The following is a 17,712-nucleotide window of genomic DNA, read 5'->3' on the forward strand; positions in this document are numbered from 1 at the left end:
GAGACATAATTTTGCAGAAGTCAAAATATAAAGATAAACTATAACATATATTAAATATAACAAATATAATATATACAGGTATGTGTGGTAGACAGATGTACGGTAATTAAAATGAATAAACTGCATGTAGTATATGCATAATGAGAAGTAAAAAGAAAAAAATCATTTAAACAGGTTGTAAAACAGTAAAAGTATATAAAGATAAGGTCACAACACAATGGTGAATTGACATAATGGTAAAACGACAATTTTAGTACTGTACTGTTATGTAGTGGTTAGAAAGCTAAAGTTGTCCCTCCAGCTTCCACACTCCTCTGCCAAGCTCCACAGAGGCAGGCCGCCGGCAGGCAGCAAAGTGTGGACTCAGCACTTCTCAGGAGTTAGTATCTAAGGGCAGGCACAGGGGCTTTTATTCTCCACCCTGCTTCTGCATTATTGAATCAGGGGACTGCCTCAAACCTGAATCTGGACACAGCAAAGAGGCAACATGCAGATTTGATGCATCAATAAATTGCAGTGGAAACGGTATGGAAGGAAGGCGAGCAGCAAAGGGAAACTGGCAGGATTGGATCAGATAGAGACAGAGCAATGAAAGATTTCTTTATACTTCAACCGCTTATCTTTCAGTTCCACACTTATACTATATGTTGACATATACAGAAGTCCTGAGACATGTATATTGCACAGCACACACACAAAACAAACACACATGCAGATACAAAACACACACCCGTGCTCCCTCCCCTGAAGGCCTTCATTAGATAAAAGTAAAACAGCTCTTTCCAGAGCTGCAGTGCAATTATTCAGTGAAGCCAAGCATGTCTCTGTGTGACAAAGCAAATTGCTTTTTTCGGTTTGCTGTTCCTGATACAGATAGGGTTTTCAAAATCTGAGGGGAAGCCTCGCGCCACTGCTCCCGACGCTGCAAGAGATACCAGCAGTTATTTACCCCACTGTGTGCTCATGTTTACTGATGGCTTTACGCATGCCTGTGTGCTGTGTATTTGTGTGCAGATAGCAGCGATTTGCTGCACATAGTGGTGTGTGACAATCAATCAGTTTCGTTCCTTATTGCATTCCAGTGAAATCAGGCTTGATTGATGGAGGTGTAGTGTGATGTGGTGTGTTATGGTCTGTGTAGGAGAACGTGATGCCTTGTGCATTACTTAGATAATTATCCTGAGCAGAGTGAAAACAGACAGGCACCTGCTTAAATTATGCTGTTTCCCGCTGCACAGTTGGGGAGGCATGCACCAGGCTTCAGTTAAGTACCTGTAATGTTTGCAGCTGTACCTCATTTCAGGGCTGTAGTCAAGACCACCTTTGTCGAGTCCAAGACCAGGACTAGTCGAGACCAAGTCAAGACTGAGTCCAAAAAGGTTCAAGTCTGAGTCAAGACCGAGTCCAGGACAGAAAAAAATAATGGCCATTTCAAACATCACTGCAGGTTGACTGCTTTTAGCAGCAGAGGTTGATTGTGGGCGACAATACTGTCATGGTTAGCTCGCCGAAACTCTACTGCCGAAGTTGCTGGCTGGCTTGGCAACGTTAGCTAATGTCGTAAAGCATTACGTAAAGGCTAACTATAGCCAGTTAGCTTTGTGTGTAACGTAACAAAAACCCACCCATTTCGTAGGAGCGAAGCTTAATATTTCTTTCAATTGAATTATGGTACAAAAGGAGCACTAACGCCACAGGTCTGACATTGACAACGTGGACGCAGATATAGGAAATTCCAAAGGCAGTCGTAATATTTACCTAGCAGGCTAGGCTAACGCTGTTGTGCTAACATTAGCAAACGTTGGCATAGCGTTAGCTAGCTGTCTAAACTTCTGAAAAGCCGAACAACATCCTCGTTCAAGCTGTTTTTCACTTTCCCTCCAATATTATTATAAATATAATAAAGACACCTGGACTCAGTCGAGACCAAAAGCCATATTTGGCAAGACCAGTGGCAGAGACCGAGACAAGTCCAAGTCCAAATACCAGCGAGTCCGAGACAAGTCCGAGACCATAGAAAAGCCGTCTTGAGTCCAAGACCGGACTCGAGTATTACAGCCCTGCCTCATTTTATTCCAGTTTTGATGTGATGTTTTACAGCTGGTTTTATTTAGGAACTATAAGCCATTTGATGAAAATATGACGAGGATGACAAGTTCTACTGTATACTGCCAAAACACTCTTCATCTAAAATCATCAAAATGTCACTGAAACTAGTATGTTTGGAGGCATGTTGAAACTGGGGATCCTTGTGGTTTAGGTTATTGGTGAGGTCATTTGCATGGACGTGGCCTGAGAAATACATGACCATTTTCTCAGGACTGGCAGATGATTATTCTTCCTGTCATGTTAGGGTGAGTGAGAGAACTGTTCAGGGCCGCTGACTCCTTATGTACAGTGGGGCAAAAAAGTATTTAGTCAGCCACCAATTGTGCAAGTTCTCCCACTTAAAAAGATGAGAAAGGCCTGTAATTTTCATCATAGGTACACTTCAACTATGAGAGACAAAATGTGAAAAAAGAATCCAGAAAATCACATTGTAGGATTTTTAATGAATTTATTTGCAAATTCCTCGGGAAAATAAGTATTTGGTCACCTACAAACAAGCAATATTTCTGGCTCTCACAGACCTGTAACTTCTTCTTTAAGAGGCTCCTCTGTCCTCCACTCGTTACCTGTATTAATGGCTCCTGTTTGAACTTGTTATCAGTATAAAAGACACCTGTCCACAACCTCAAACAGTCACACTCCAAACTCCACTATGGCCAAGACCAAAGAGCTGTCAAAGGACACCAGAAACAAAATTGTAGACCTGCATCAGGCTGGGAAGACTGAATCTGCAATGGGTAAGCAGCTTGGTGTGAAGAAATCAACTGTGGGAGAAATTATAAGAAAATGGAAGACATACAAGACCATTAATAATCTCCCTCGATCCGGTGCTCCACGCAAGATCTCACCCCGTGGGGTCAAAATGATCACAAGAACGGTGAGCAAAAATCCCAGAACCACCGGAGGACCTAGTGAATGACCTGCAGAGAGCTGGGACCAAAGTAACAAAGGCTACCATCAGTAACACACTACGCCACCAGGGACTCAAATCCTGCAGTGCCAGACGTGTCCCCCTGCTTAAGCCAATACATGTCCAGGCCTTGCTAGAGAGCATTTGGATGATCCAGAAGAGGATTGGGATAATGTCATATGGTCAGATGAAACCAAAATAGAACTTTTTGGTAAATACTCAACTCGTCGTGTTTGGAGGGGAAAGAATGCTGAGTTGCATCCAAAGAACACCATACCTACTGTGAAGCATGGGGGTGGAAACATCATGCTTTGGGGCTGTTTTTCTGCAAAGGGACCAGGACGACAGATCAGTGTAAAGGAAAGAATGAATGGGGCCATGTATCGTGAGATTTTGAGTGAAAACCTCCTTCCATCAGCAAGGGCATTGAAGATGAAACGTGGCTGGGTCTTTCAGCATGACAGTGATCCCAAACACACCGCCCGGGCAACGAAGGAGTGGCTTCGTAAGAAGCATTTCAAGGTCCTGGAGTGGCCTAGCCAGTCTCCAGATCTCAACCCCATAGTAAATCTTTGGAGGGAGTTGAAAGTCCGTGTTGCCCAGCTACAGCCCCAAAACATCACTGCTCTAGAGGAGATCTGCATGGAGGAATGGGCCAAAATACCAGCAACAGTGTGTGAAAACCTTGTGAAGACTTACAGAAAACGTTTGACCTCTGTCATTGCCAACAAAGGGTATATAACAAAGTATTGAGATGAACTTTTGTTATTGACCAAATACTTATTTTCCACCATAATTTGCAAATAAATTCATTAAAAATCCTACAATGTGATTTTCTGGATTTTTTTTCTTCTCATTTTGTCTCTCATAGTTGAAGTGTACCTATGATGAAAATTACAGGCCTCTCTCATCTTTTTAAGTGGGAGAACTTGCACAATTGGTGGCTGACTAAATACTTTTTTGCCCCACTGTATCTTATTCCCGCTCCCTCCAGTAAGGTCCCGTTCAATATCCAGGAACTTGGAGTAAGAGAGGGAGACGGAGGACAAGTCATCTGGTGAGAGTGAGAGAGAGAGCGCAAGGACAGAGAAGAGCATGGAGATTTATTTGGGCTGCCTGTCGGTTTGTGGCCACACACAGGGAGACAAATGCTTATGGGAAGCTCCAGGAATCTCCTCTGTAATTATGAAGCATGTCAATGCATTTTGTAATGATTTTCATTTCTGTACAATATTGACTAGCTGTACATTAGTCTGAAGTCATCTTAGTTTATGATGATACTCACAGCTCATTGGAATTGGAAAACAGCAATGAAAGGTTATTGGGAAGCTTTATTTCTTATAAATCTTAAATCTTCTTTTATTTCTTATTTTGTATTTGAAACGTTATTCAATGTGATATTATATGCCAAGTAACTCGAGGCCTATATAATGCCTATATCTGGTACTGGTGCTGATGTTGGATTGTGTCTACAAGAGGAGGAGAAGCAGGTTTTAACAGGGTTTTTTTCTGACTCAAGATTAAATATTGTCATTGCTGTCCTGCCACCAAGGGACCTGCAGAAATCTTGAGGCAATACTACATGTCCAAACATCCAGTAATCCAGCTGCTGGCTATTCTGTTGCTATAGAGACATATTGTTGTCATGCCGACAAGCTAGCCAGTATGTAATGTAAAAAAAAAAGAAAAAGAAACGAGGAAAAGACCACAGAAGTGCTCATAACTTTAGGGGGGGGGGGCTTTTGGCATGAAACCGGAGGTAGGAGAGGAGGATTTACTCAATCTATCAATTTTATTCCTCACATGAAATTGTACGAGGTACAATACCAGTGAAATGTTATCCCATTAGCTCCTTCAACTTGTGCATGATTCATCATATAGCAGAATGTGGCCGTCAGATCGGTTGAATGGCACTCAAGGATCTAGCCAAGTCTTGGCGAAAGGACACCACAGCTCCTGCTCCGGCTGGAAACCGATGGAGGCCACCCAACTGAAGCCTGCACACCAAGCTTGTCTCTGTGCCTCGTCTGATGCAGAGATGCTCTTGCTTGTCCTCATAGTCAAGGTTGTAGCCATAGGTCATAGCTGATAGTCATCTTCAACTTTTCCTCTGTGTTTACTCTGATGCTTACATTTGAACACTTTGACATGTCAGGCCAGCAGAGTCAGCAGAAGACTGGTGAGTTGATTTCCCAATCCTGAATAGCGACTTATAATGAGGTGGCCACCTTTTATGCATTTTGCAGAGCTGACGGAGAAGCGACTGGAGAGGTCTGCACCTTTTTAGAATTGATTCATCCACACCCCGCTCCTCATTTAGAGCACTGGTTCCACAGAGCTTTTCCTGTTCACTATACAAGCAGTCTGAAAAACCCTGCATGGGCACTTCAAAATACTCATGATTTATGCCCATCAGTGCTGTCCATATGTGCCTGGAATATCTGATCAACTCCACTGATAGCTCTGCACCAGCTGGGGGAGGGATGGAGGGAGGGAGGCAGGCAGTGAGAGAGACAGAAAAACAAGGCATAGCAAGGCAAGTACAAATAGAAAAGCAATGGATGAGATGAAAGAAAGAACAAAGAGAGTACACGAGACAGAGAGAAAACAGAGACATGGGGTAGATGAACATAGACTGTCAATTGAGTGAGAGATGCTTAAAAAAAGAGGCCAACAAATAGAGAGAGAGTGAATGAAGGACAGATAAAGGAACAGTGAGGCTGAGCGGTGTTGGGCCCTGTGGAAGCCACTGACCACTCTAATTATCCTCTATTTTCTTCAAACAAGGCTCAGGCATTGTGAGTCGGTCCACTGGGACATAACCCGCTCCTCATTTTCTGAGATTCAATTCCACTCCATCCTCCACTGTCTTTTACATATAAAACACTTTCTTCAATTATTCCTCTGACGTTCATATCTGTATTATTTGACGCCTTTGCCTATTCAGAGTGACTGCTCATTTCGCCCCACTCTAGTGTGACTAGAATCAATCCAAGGCTCATACCAAGATAGGCAGAGTGTGGTGTGTGTGTGTGTGTATGTGTGTGTGTGTGTGTGTGTGTGTGTGTGTGTGTGTGTGTGTGTGTGTGCATGCGTGTGTGTGTGTGTGCGTGTCTGTGTGTGTGCCGTGTATAGTTGTTTGTTGAGTATGATTAAAGACAAGACACAGAGCGAGATTGGAGAAAAAGACAGACCAGCAGAGGGAGGGCGATATAATTTAAAAGGAGCGTGCAAATGAGAGTGTGTGTGTGTGTGTTTGTGTGTGTGTGTGTGTGTGTGTGTGTGTGTGTGTGTGTGTGTGTGTGTGTGTGTGTGTGTGCAAAAGTCAGGCCAAGGACTAAGTGTGTGGAGTAAGTGTGCTGGAGTGTGTGTTTGGTGTAATGAAGGTGTTTCCAGCTTATGCTTGCCCTGGTCGCTCCCTTGTGTAGGACAGCATGGTTTATTTGAGATCAAATGAGGCTACAATTACACGGTGGATGCCTTTCTCTCTCAATCGATTACAAACAAAAGGAGAATTCCATCAGAGGCTTTTAACTAGAGGTGCTGCTGCTGCATGCATTGCCATCTATTATAGCGTACTGGCTCATTGTTACTTTGCCTTGACTCTCACAAGAAATGGGAGTTGGCTTTAAGAATAGTGAAGAGTGATTTTCAAATGGATGCTCTCAAATAGACCGTCAGCATTAAAGTGAAATTAGAGTAAGCAGTCTTCATGTAACACCATTTTTCCTCCCAGGGAAAACAGTTACTGGCTGCTTAAAAAGTCCAAATCTTCAGATGATATCATATGCTAATTTACTTATGAATATTTTAGCTACATCCCCCGCTGTTAGAGGTGGAGACAGTACTATGCTGTGTGTACTAAGCAGATCATGACATGTCTGCAGATTAGACAAGCAAGTAAAGTAACTTAGTATTTCATGTACTAATTTGTCACCAAATAGTTTGGGTAAATTCACCAACGTTCATTTGTTAACATCTAAATTTCTCACTAATCCTCATTTGAAAACTTGGTCTCTCAAATCATGTATGTTTGTTATTGAGCAGTTAAAAAAGATAAAAACTATTCTAACATGATACATCTTCACATTTAATTGGATTTGTCATAATATTGTAAGGTGGCAAATTGGAATAATATGAGAGAAGATTTGGGTTTTGAGGTGTATATCAGTAATAATATAAGTTTTTTTGGGGGGGGCTTTTCCCTTTATTATACAGTGACAGTGGACAGGCTAGAAAGATGGAGAGAGATGGGGGATGACACGCAGCAAAGGGCAGCAGGTCGGATTCAAACCCCCGCCGCTGCAGGACTCAGCCAATGTGGGGCGAATGCTCTTACTGGGTGAGCTAGAGGTATCAGCAGCACTAGCTGCTATTTCAGATTACAAGGTGCCTTTATATTCAATGTTAGTATAACAAATACGGCTTAATGCAAATGTGCGGTAAGCACGTTGCTATAATGTATAAAACTGGTAGCTCTAATGTTAATTGATTGAAGCAAATTGTCAGTGCTGTGCTGTTTGGTGCACAAAACACACACACTGGCAGTTTATGTGGCTGTAATTTGGAGATGCTCTCTTCACCTTGCTACTGAGACAGGTAGCATTTTATGCTTCTTGAGTTCTGTCTTGGTTGACAATGCCAATAACGTAAGTTCAAAATGGAACTAGATAAAACCACATGAAATTAACGCATTTTACACGCATACGCATCAAGCATCACCTCAGCTTCAAACATAATCACACAAAGTTGTGCGATGGAGCTAAGTAAACAACAGACTTCTACACAACAACAACTGTCATCTTCACTGTAGACTGCTGGGAACTGCAGAGGGTGATAATATGAGAGAGCTACACATTTAAGCTTAAATATGTTACTTTGGATACATAACTTGCTTGGGTTTGTGTGGGAGGTGGAGGGTATTTCTGTGTCATGTACTGCTTTTAACAGAGAGGTCTCAGGATGCTTTGCCATCTTTGATTGTAGGCATGCATCCCAAGTGTTTGAAAAAAAAAAAGAATAACATTCAGAAGCAGGGACTTGGATTTCAAGACAAATCAATTTAGATGTTGTTCTGCAATTTGCATTTTGTCATTCAGCAACCAGGATTCTGTCAAATCCATCGATGATTTGAACTGAAATGGAGAAGAACGGCATATAACACATTACCCTCTAATAAAACGTGTGACCGATCATATTCCTAGCCAGATTTCAAAGAACACCAGTTTGCGACCACTATTGGCAATGCAGACTTTTTGTTACTCTCTATATGCAATTTGCAACGGTTTTATTTTGAAGAGCGACATGACACAATTATAAAAGTAATGAATCCCACACCCATACGTACTTGTATCTAGGTCACCTTGTGTTAGCGTTTTTAACTTTCTTTAAAGGTTGTCAAAAGGAAAGTGAGGAAGACAATTAAGGTGGCAGACATTTCTTCAACAATGAGTTTAGAACCATTTAAATAGTGAATAACATTTTTTCTGTCGTCTTAGCCTTAGTCTTTTGTACCTTTTGCACTCTGGGTCTCATTCAGAATTTACATCTGGCAGGTGTTTCCATATTCAGTGAGGGGCTTGCCCCAGGGGGAGTGGTGTGAGCACATAGCTAATAGGCACACTCGGCTCATGCTATCAGGGGAATGGCAGGATCGGCCTCCGCTCCACAGAAAGCACAGGGGACTCAGATGAAGGAGATAAGAACTGTGTGTATGTGTGCTGGTTGTAGGCACATCTGCATGGGCTTGTGTATATGTGTATATATTTTCATGCTTTGTGTGTGTTTATGTGCAAGTGTCATGTGTGCAGAGGAAAGGCTGCTGTTCCAGTCTGCTGGCTGACAGACAGTCTCTTGGTTAATGAGCAGCTGTCGGCCATCACTATTCATGAGCCCTGTCACTCACCTCCTCTCTCAAAGCACCAGCACCTGAAAACCCTAGTCTCTCATTAGCACTGCAGCTACATATAGGCACACACATCAACACACAGTCTTTCTAACATAAGCGTACATTCATTCTACAACATGACCGTAATACTTGTACATGTGTGTAAAGAAAAGCATACATTGCACGGAGCATCAGTGGAGCCGCATCTTCAATAGAATTCAAATTCAAATTGAAGCATTGTGGTTAAAACAGAATAGGTTTGGCATAGCATTCAATCAGTGCATGGCTGCACTTTCATCTGATGTAAAAGGCCGTTTGATGTGTCCTAGAGGAAATAGATAGAGAACTGGGGTTTAACTAAAGACCTCTGTTTTTGCAGCACTGTATAGTCAAAGAAAATGAAACACCAGCATTAAGACTTTTCTCAATGATAGTGGCTTTATGTTAACATTGGCCTGCTTTCTCTGCCTTTATACCCATCAACTATACCCCAAAGAAACAGGTAAGGGCTTATCAGTAAAAGACTGGCACTTCTATTGTTACATGTATTTGAATTGTAGAATTTTAGAGAAGGGCTTGGCAGATAGCTACTGTCAGGTGTGGTGTGGATTGCAAAATGATCAACAAACACATAAATTATTACAGTGTTCCCAGCTCTCTCTGTTTTCTTCTGTGCCAGGAGAACTGAACCAAGTCAAAGCTACTAATACACTTTTTTGTGACCATACTGTGATTGTATACTGCATCGGTATGTGTGAGATAAAGAGATTGTTGACCGTACAGTATTAGTATGAAAAAAGAGATGAAAGGAAATCAGAGTTAGTGAGAAAGACAGACACAGAAAAACGAGTGACTGCAGGAATAATTCCCGATTGCCGATTCAGAATATTGCTTCATGTCTCAGGTTGGTTCTGAATTATTGAAGAGCAGCAGAGTCAGGCTCAATTGTACTCATTACTGTGAAACACATGGAAGCATAATACAAAAGTTGCCAGTTGCACCGGGAAGTGGAGAGAAAGGGATGTACTTTATCCCTCAGCAGGTGTATTGATTACTAGGCCTTATCCATTTTGCTGATATAAGTACAGAGATTACACAACATTGGTAATTTCATACAAGTGACAGAAAACATATTGCCTTCTCCAACCACTATATAAGTTTCAGCACCCTCACACCTTTTCTCTATATCTCTTGTTAGACTAAATGAGTCTTTCCTGGTCCGTCACACAACGAGTTCTGCTTCTGATGCTTTTGCAAGATTTATGTTAAAGTCTCTAGGTGCTCGTGACTTGCTGCCGCATCTGATTCTCTCTGATAGAAAAACAACTGTGTCAGTGCCGCTACAGGAACTGGGGTGCATTGATCATTCACAGAGGTAGAAAGAAGGAAAGGGGAGGGACAGTTGAGAAAAGGGGATTGGGGGGGGGGGGTGGTGATGGAGTGAGACGGAAGATGAGGATTTCTTTGCATTCAGGACCACAGACAAGAGCAGCCAGACTCATCGAGATGAATGGAAACGATTAGTTTCCCTGGCTTTTTAACTGAGGTCTGAGCCAGTGTACTCCCACAGCTGAATCACTCAGTCTCTGTCTCTCTCACACTCTTTCCTTCGCCTGATCTGATTTATGGGAAAAAATCATCTCTATTGAGCGATGGGGTCATTCAGTTACCACTCTCTCTCTCGCTTACTCTCATTCAAGATCAAATCAGAGACACACACAAAGCCGAGCACAGATCCCCTGTGACTATTCCTCCTGTTTTCCTGATATGGGCTAACTTTGTTCATTAACACTCTGTGCCGTGGATTTATGAACAGTTGTGCATTTTTAAATTGGCCTGAGTGATTCATACAACACAGGCCTGTCAAGTGAATGACTAACTCTCTTTCTCTCTGCTCTCTCATTCTCATCATACATCAATTTCACTCCGTGTCCCTCTACCACTGTGGTAAACAAGACACCAATGATTACTTTGGCTGTCTTGGGGAGCTTGCAGACAACTCAGTCCTTCCCCTACTGGGGAATAAGGTAAGTGAGGATGGCACAACAAGTAGTAGTTGTGGCTGTGGACGCTGAGAGCTGCAGCAGACGGCAATTGAGGAGTCGGATGTGTGTGTGTGTATGTGTGTGGGTGTGTTGGAAACAACAGGGGTTTTCTCAAGCTGTGCGTTTGAATCTGGGCTCTCTGTCTACCAGATAATTATCTGACACTCTTTCAGACGCACAGGGCCTTGGGCTTCCGAACCCTTCACTGCACTCTGTGTCCACTCGCCCAGGTATTTCCATTGCGCTTCCTTGCCTTCAAGTAATTTTTTCAAACTGCTTTACTAATATTGGCTTTGTCGATAAGCGCTTTTGATGGAAAAAGCATCTGCAGAAAGGATTCCCTCCACCCTTCCTGAGATAAAGGAGCAGTGGATGGGATCTGGCAGGAGAGGCACTTGCATGCACACTAATAAGAGTACCCCTGCTTAGCCACAAGTGCTCATGACTTGACATAGCCACACAGACACATCTACAGGCCTATGCATCAAGGAGCACATTCAGCACAAGCTAGAGATGATCCAAGTTATTCCGCGTCACTTACAGTACAAGATGCTAAACTGAGAGCAGCGTGCACACTGATACACACATCAGCGGCGTGGAAAATAATGTCTGCTGTTATCTACTGTGACACAACATGCGGATTTGGGTGGATGTGTTGAGACCAAGGGAGTCTCCCTGTCCACCCGGAAATGTAGATATTCCCATTGTTTCTCTCTTTAATGAACGTCTGTTTAATTTGTACATTTCTCAGTGTGATTTTGTGACACGTTAAGCTAAGTTAGAATCAATGTCACAGGAGAGGAGCTGAGGGCATTGGCAACTAGGGAGAGTATAGAAGGGAGAATAGACAGTCCAACAAACAACAAAGAAATGTCTTGAACAATTTCCACTTCAGAATAATGAGACAGAGATGTGAAAAGAGAAAGAGGGAGCCAGAGAGAGAGAGAGAGAGAGAGAGAACAGAGATGAGAGAGATGGAATAAGAAAGACAATCTTGTTTCTAATATGCAACAACTAAGGATCCTTCTGCCTGTGGGTTACATTAATGCACTCTTGGGCCTAAAAGTAGCTCATCAGTGCCAACTATAGACCCACAGCTCTGCACAAAACTTTAATGGAACAGCAGTAAACAGCAATGCAGAGTTGGCCAGGAGCTTAGCACAAAAGTACACATCTGTACGGTAAAGCTTACAAGATAGATATTCTACATATTAGTTTAGTTTAGTTTAATTTTATTTCTGTCATGCCAAACATTTGGTCCATCTCACATGGGATTACAAGACACCACAAACCTATTTAGCAAATGTCTTCCGGTCGCATATACAAATCATTCGGAGAAATACATGAATACAAGTGTATATATATATATACACATATATACACACATATATACATACATATACACACATATACATATACTGCAGATATTGGTTGTAGCTCAGAGTGCATCAGATTTGCTGTGTTACCCTCTAGATACAACAGGAGAGATATTACAATGATATTATTATAAGATAACAATCCTGTCCAGACTGACAGATCACTACAGGGCTGGTGTCTTCCAGAGATCATGCTCCCAATCAATAATACAGCGTTCAGCAATCCTTTGAATGAAGTTAGAAAATTCTACTTTTGTAAGCTTCACTGACATGAAATGAAAAAGTCAAAACCATCTGTTGAAATAAAATCATAAAATAAATAATACATCTTGCTTGGAAAGAGCAAGTCTTTTGGCTGCTTATGGTACACAAAATTACAATTATTCAAAAAGACAGACAAGCTTCCTGTATCATCTCTACAACTAACATGCAGTGTTGTAATTTTGTAGTATCGGTGACATCGACAACAATCTGGGACATCTGAAAGAAATAATTATTAAAACATATACTTTTTGATTGTTTTCTTTTTTAGGCACAGGGATTTGACAGAAACTCTAGATACCTTCACTCATCCACACCTTTCAGCGTTGTTGTATATTTGTTGTTTATATTTGTGAGCATAAAATACAAATTTTCCTCATGCAGGAATGGATTTCCATGGGATTTCCACAGACTTTAACATAGTTGAGCTCCGGGATCAGCTGGATGAAGAGCTCTTGTTAGTGCTTTGCTCAAGCTGGTTTATCTCTGTGCAGTGGAGAGACTGTGTATCAATGGTTTCCAAACAATTGTCATGTTTGACGACTCAATTCTGGGAGTGTATTCGTGTATATAAGTGATAAAGATATTTTGCTTTCAACAGTGGAAATAGTTTTATAGCACTGTGGTGGCAAAGGTTCAGCACTCAGCAGAAGAAATACAAGACTTTGGAGATGTCACAGGAATGGTGGGCACTGGAGGGTAGAATGTGATGTAAGCAAGGGAAAAGGGCATAGTGCCCTGGAAATACCATATTGACAGTCACACTGCTCTGCACTCTGCTTGATCATTATTCTGAGTTAGTGGCAACAGATGACCTTTCCTGGTCAAGATCTTATAGTGGTTAAAATTCAATTGAGTGGAAGGGAGCAGAGAGGAGAAAAAAAATAACATGGTAACCTTTATTCTGCCATTGACGCTAACCTTGAACAGTGGGCCCCAAAGGGCATGAGCGCCTTGTACTTGTGCGAGAGAATAGGCTTTTGAGTGTGCATGTGTGTGTGTACATGCACAAGTCTGTGCGAATGGAGCAAAAAGCAATTATTGCATGTGTTTGTGGTTACAACAGAGATAAGTAGACAGACAGAGAGAATATGTGAGAGGGGTACGAAGAAATTCAGACACTGGTTAAACATCAAGTAGCCATTAGGACTTTCACCATTTCTTTTTGTCTTTCTCACAAATCACAACAGCTCTACCTTCACCAAACTGACCAAATCTCCACGGCTGCATTTCTCATCCTCATCCCATTTAATTAGTGACCTCTTCTCTTGTTCTCACCATTCATCCTTCCATTGCTTCTGTCTCTTGAGGACTGAAACAGAGCTAATTGAAATAAATGAACTGGGGAGCAAATCAGAGTTGATTACATTGGCTGTGTGGTGATGCTGATTGCAAGCTTGTTGAGGGAATGTTGCAGAACTAGCTGGTAATGAAGAGCCGTGCTTGTGTATTACACTCTGACTGGACATTGCAGACAGCCACATGTCCTCATGGATATTGTTCTAACCCGCCTGTCGGGTCTGGAGAGGGAAAAAGATAACAGAATGATTTCTTGTTTGTTTTTATTCACACATCCATTTTTGACAAATACACTTGTTTTTCATTCAGGCAGCAGATTACTGCTCATAAAGTCCTCAGAATAACTGTACAGTATATAAAATTAGTACAACAAACAATATACACAGGAGGGGCAGCGCAGGATGGGACAGGAGGAGAGGAGTTAATTACTGGAACGTTTAAATGCTGTAAATGGAGTGAATTGCAAAATTACACACGCTGGGCACACAGTCTACTGTTTGAGTCTGAGGAGGTAGACAGAGCATTAAGATTCCATTTGCTAAAGGGAAAATCATGCGTAAAATGGAATTCACAAATATACGTCATTTCTGTAATATTTCACAGCTGTAGTAATAATGTCATGTAAAAAACTAATCCTGGAGCTGCTCCACAAACGGTGAATAATGGTATAACATAGCTTTATAATGGTACTGGGATGTGAGGACAATTTCTGATTCAAAGCTCTACAATTTTCAAAGATAATTTGAAAGAAATATATTAATAAAACCTACAGTGGATTAGGTTCTCACAACGTTACCTGATGACACCATTAACTCCAGTTCTGATGCTGTAATTTCTAGTTTAAGTAGACAGTTGTTTGTATTCTTAGATACTGGCTTAACTATCCAATATCAGTGAAACAGCACGATATAAATTCGGTTTAAGATTAATTTTGCCTTCAAAGCTATGAACCACATTGCTCTGAACTGTCCCTAACCTCCTTTCACTGGCCCTGCGAAATTGGCACAATCAGCCAGAAGATGTGCAAAAAAACACAGTAGACTAGTGCCCAGCCTCTGAGGGTGTTTTGTGCTGCCGAAAGAGCAATAACCCTCTCCCTCTGTAGCCCTATAATCCTGCCCACAGAGACATACAAACACAGTGACACAGAAATAACAGGATCATCTATAGCACCGAAGAGCAAATCATGTCAAGTGAACATGCAGAAACATATTCGATAGTCGAATTTCAACATATGAACAAAACAGAGAAAACAAGAAACTCTTGAGTGGGGCAGAAACATGAAAACAGATTATGTCAGCAGTTATAAAATGCTTTTGAGAGATGCGTGAAATTTCTCTTGGTATAAAGAACTGCAGTTACTGTAAGACTAGAGAACATTTTAACTAGCATGCTCTTTATTCTTGCCATGAAATATCCCCAACCTAATTGCTGAGGTATGTCATAGCAAGTCCATACCACAGTAGAATGGATGTTAGTCTGACATATACAGTACTGTAGTCCTTGGGAACATGGTGGGCTCATAAGGCTTATTATCAAGCCCATGGAGGGAAGCAGTCCAATAAAGGAAACAACTTTATCCATTCAAGTAAGTTTTGGGTTCAATAACTAGCTATGCCTATTGAATACTAATCAAGGTAATTCAATGAGCAAACTGCAGTTGAAGGATATAAAGGACAATTTGTCATTCCTGTACACAGGAAATTAATGACGGTGCTTGTGTGGAATTAATATGCTAGGCTAGTTCACAACTGCTATGCAATTGTCATTAAAGTGAAATCTGAGCATGCAAATGAGTATGACAACGTCTCGTTGTAGTCTTTGTAAAACATCAGGGAGCAACTAGTTCATCCAAGGTCTGAAAAGACCCATACCACAGAATGACAGACTGTTCCTTTCTGGTATCATCGGACAGATCTGTCTTGTTTATAAGTGGTCATCGTCAAGTGGTGTAGTCCTCATAATTCTAGAGGATCAATTGCAGCACACAAACAGTGAGAGAGAAAAAGAAAACAAAAACACATAAAATTAAATATATCTAATAGGAATATTTCCCTTTGGTAAATGTGCTTTGTTCCCACTTGTAGCTGTCCTCTTTTTCACCATTCTTCTTATTGTTGTAAAGCCATAGAAGCTATTTCAATGGCTATTTCAATGGGAGTCTTGAATAATATACAACAAACCCACCACATACAGGAACATAATATAATAAATATTGCTTGGGGCAGCGGTAAAAGTCCAATTTCTTTTACTAAAAACTTGCTGTGCAGGTCTTTTTGTTGTTTTTTTGGCAAGATTTTAACCATTGAAGCATACTGGTCCAACTTGGAATCCAAACTTCTGGTTGCTGTTGCCAAAGTCTGCTGGAGCCACATCTATAATAGGAAGCAGCTCTGCCGAAGGGGAGTCAATCTCTAGAACAGTCCTTTCCTGACCTTTGCGGAACTGAAAGAGAAAAATGAAAGCCATTATTAGAATTTGCTTGGCTTAATATGACTAACTAGATCCCCCCCCCCCACTTTCTGGCCTAAATCCCTATTCAAGTCAGTGATTTGATGGCTACCACAGCAACACAATTGATACACACATTAGTTTCATTAAGGCTAATTCTTATTTGTCCAGCTAATCGCTTCCCCTTTTCTCCTGCACTGACCTGGCATCCATCATGCACTGCACTGATGAAGGGGCTTTTGGCTTGTGTAAGCTCCTCGTCATTGCTGCCACGGAAGCGGAGGGCAAACTGGTAGGAGCGGGATGTGCTGTCAAACCAGCCTGCTGAGTTCTGACAGGTATAGGTGAAGCTCTGCTTGGCTGTGGCACTCAGTAGTTTGAGGAAGGTCAGCTGAACTACATGCACAGGGTTCCCATCCCTGTCACTGTAGGAGAACTGGATGACACAGATACACAGGAATTAGTGTACTACATAGGCAGAGAAATATTATATGCACTATAGACATATCCTTAAAACAGTATTACCCTTAAATTACACAAAATCTCTCAAAGAGATATATCCACAGGAAAAAACATGTTTGAGACTATAATCTGTCACAGACAAATATAATTTTATTTACATCATGAAATTACAAGTCCCCCAGCTTGTGCTGATGAAGGAGTTTTTGTAAGCAAGGGGGAAAAAGTTACAGCAACTTCTTTTCAGAATAAGAACAGACAGGGAAAGTAAAGTGGGAAGTAAGAAAATTAAGGAAAGGAAAAAAACCTACGCAGATCTAACGACTGTGTGAGAAAGTCAGTGAATTGCAATTGTGCTGGCAGCTCTGTGATTATCTGAGAGAGTTATGAGACCTCTGATCAGGTGCACATGAAAGACCAGTGCTTTGAATGCTAGTCACAGCTGGCAATGGCTCTGTGTGAGTCATCCAGACTGCTGAAATCAACTGCTGGCAATATTAAATCAGCTCTCTCATTGCAGATGGACTAATACATTGATACCAAATTATTCAATGTGCAAATATACAAATAAACTAAAAGCATTCACATGAAATCGTGTGCACATGGATCCACACACACACACACACACACACACACACACACACACACACACACACACACACACACACACACGTGCCAACACAATCATGTGAACACACTCGTACAAGTGCTTGCTCCTCAATCATATGCATGAATATCATTCAAACACTCTCAATTAGGATGAGTAATTCAGCTGAAAAAAGACTGCCTGGCATTTGGAGCCAGCTGAGATTAATGGTTGGAGTTTTTTCTTCTTTTTTTTTACCTGCTTGCCTTTCCTGTATTGGCTGTACCAGCTTCCTGGCTTCTCTTTGTTCCACGCTGCTAATTTCACCT

At 41.5% G+C, this 17,712-nt stretch overlaps 1 protein-coding gene across 2 annotated transcripts in view; it reads right to left on the reverse strand.

The window, feature by feature from the left end:
• Positions 1 to 14,139: 14,139 nt before the first annotated feature.
• col5a3a (collagen, type V, alpha 3a) overlaps positions 14,140 to 17,712 on the reverse strand; it is a 52,900-nt gene continuing 49,327 nt past the window's right edge. For both annotated transcript variants that reach the window (XM_078269259.1, XM_078269258.1), the window contains 3 exons: positions 17,642 to 17,710; positions 16,541 to 16,774; positions 14,140 to 16,332 (listed from right to left, as the gene is read on the reverse strand). In XM_078269259.1, the coding sequence (XP_078125385.1) occupies positions 16,186 to 16,332; positions 16,541 to 16,774; positions 17,642 to 17,710 (450 nt within the window). In that variant the 3' untranslated portion in view covers positions 14,140 to 16,185. The remainder of the gene's footprint in view (positions 16,333 to 16,540; positions 16,775 to 17,641; positions 17,711 to 17,712) is intronic.

This window comes from Sander vitreus, chromosome 15 (assembly GCF_031162955.1).
Source record: "Sander vitreus isolate 19-12246 chromosome 15, sanVit1, whole genome shotgun sequence".
In the NCBI taxonomy this organism is placed as follows: Eukaryota; Metazoa; Chordata; class Actinopteri; order Perciformes; family Percidae; genus Sander; species Sander vitreus.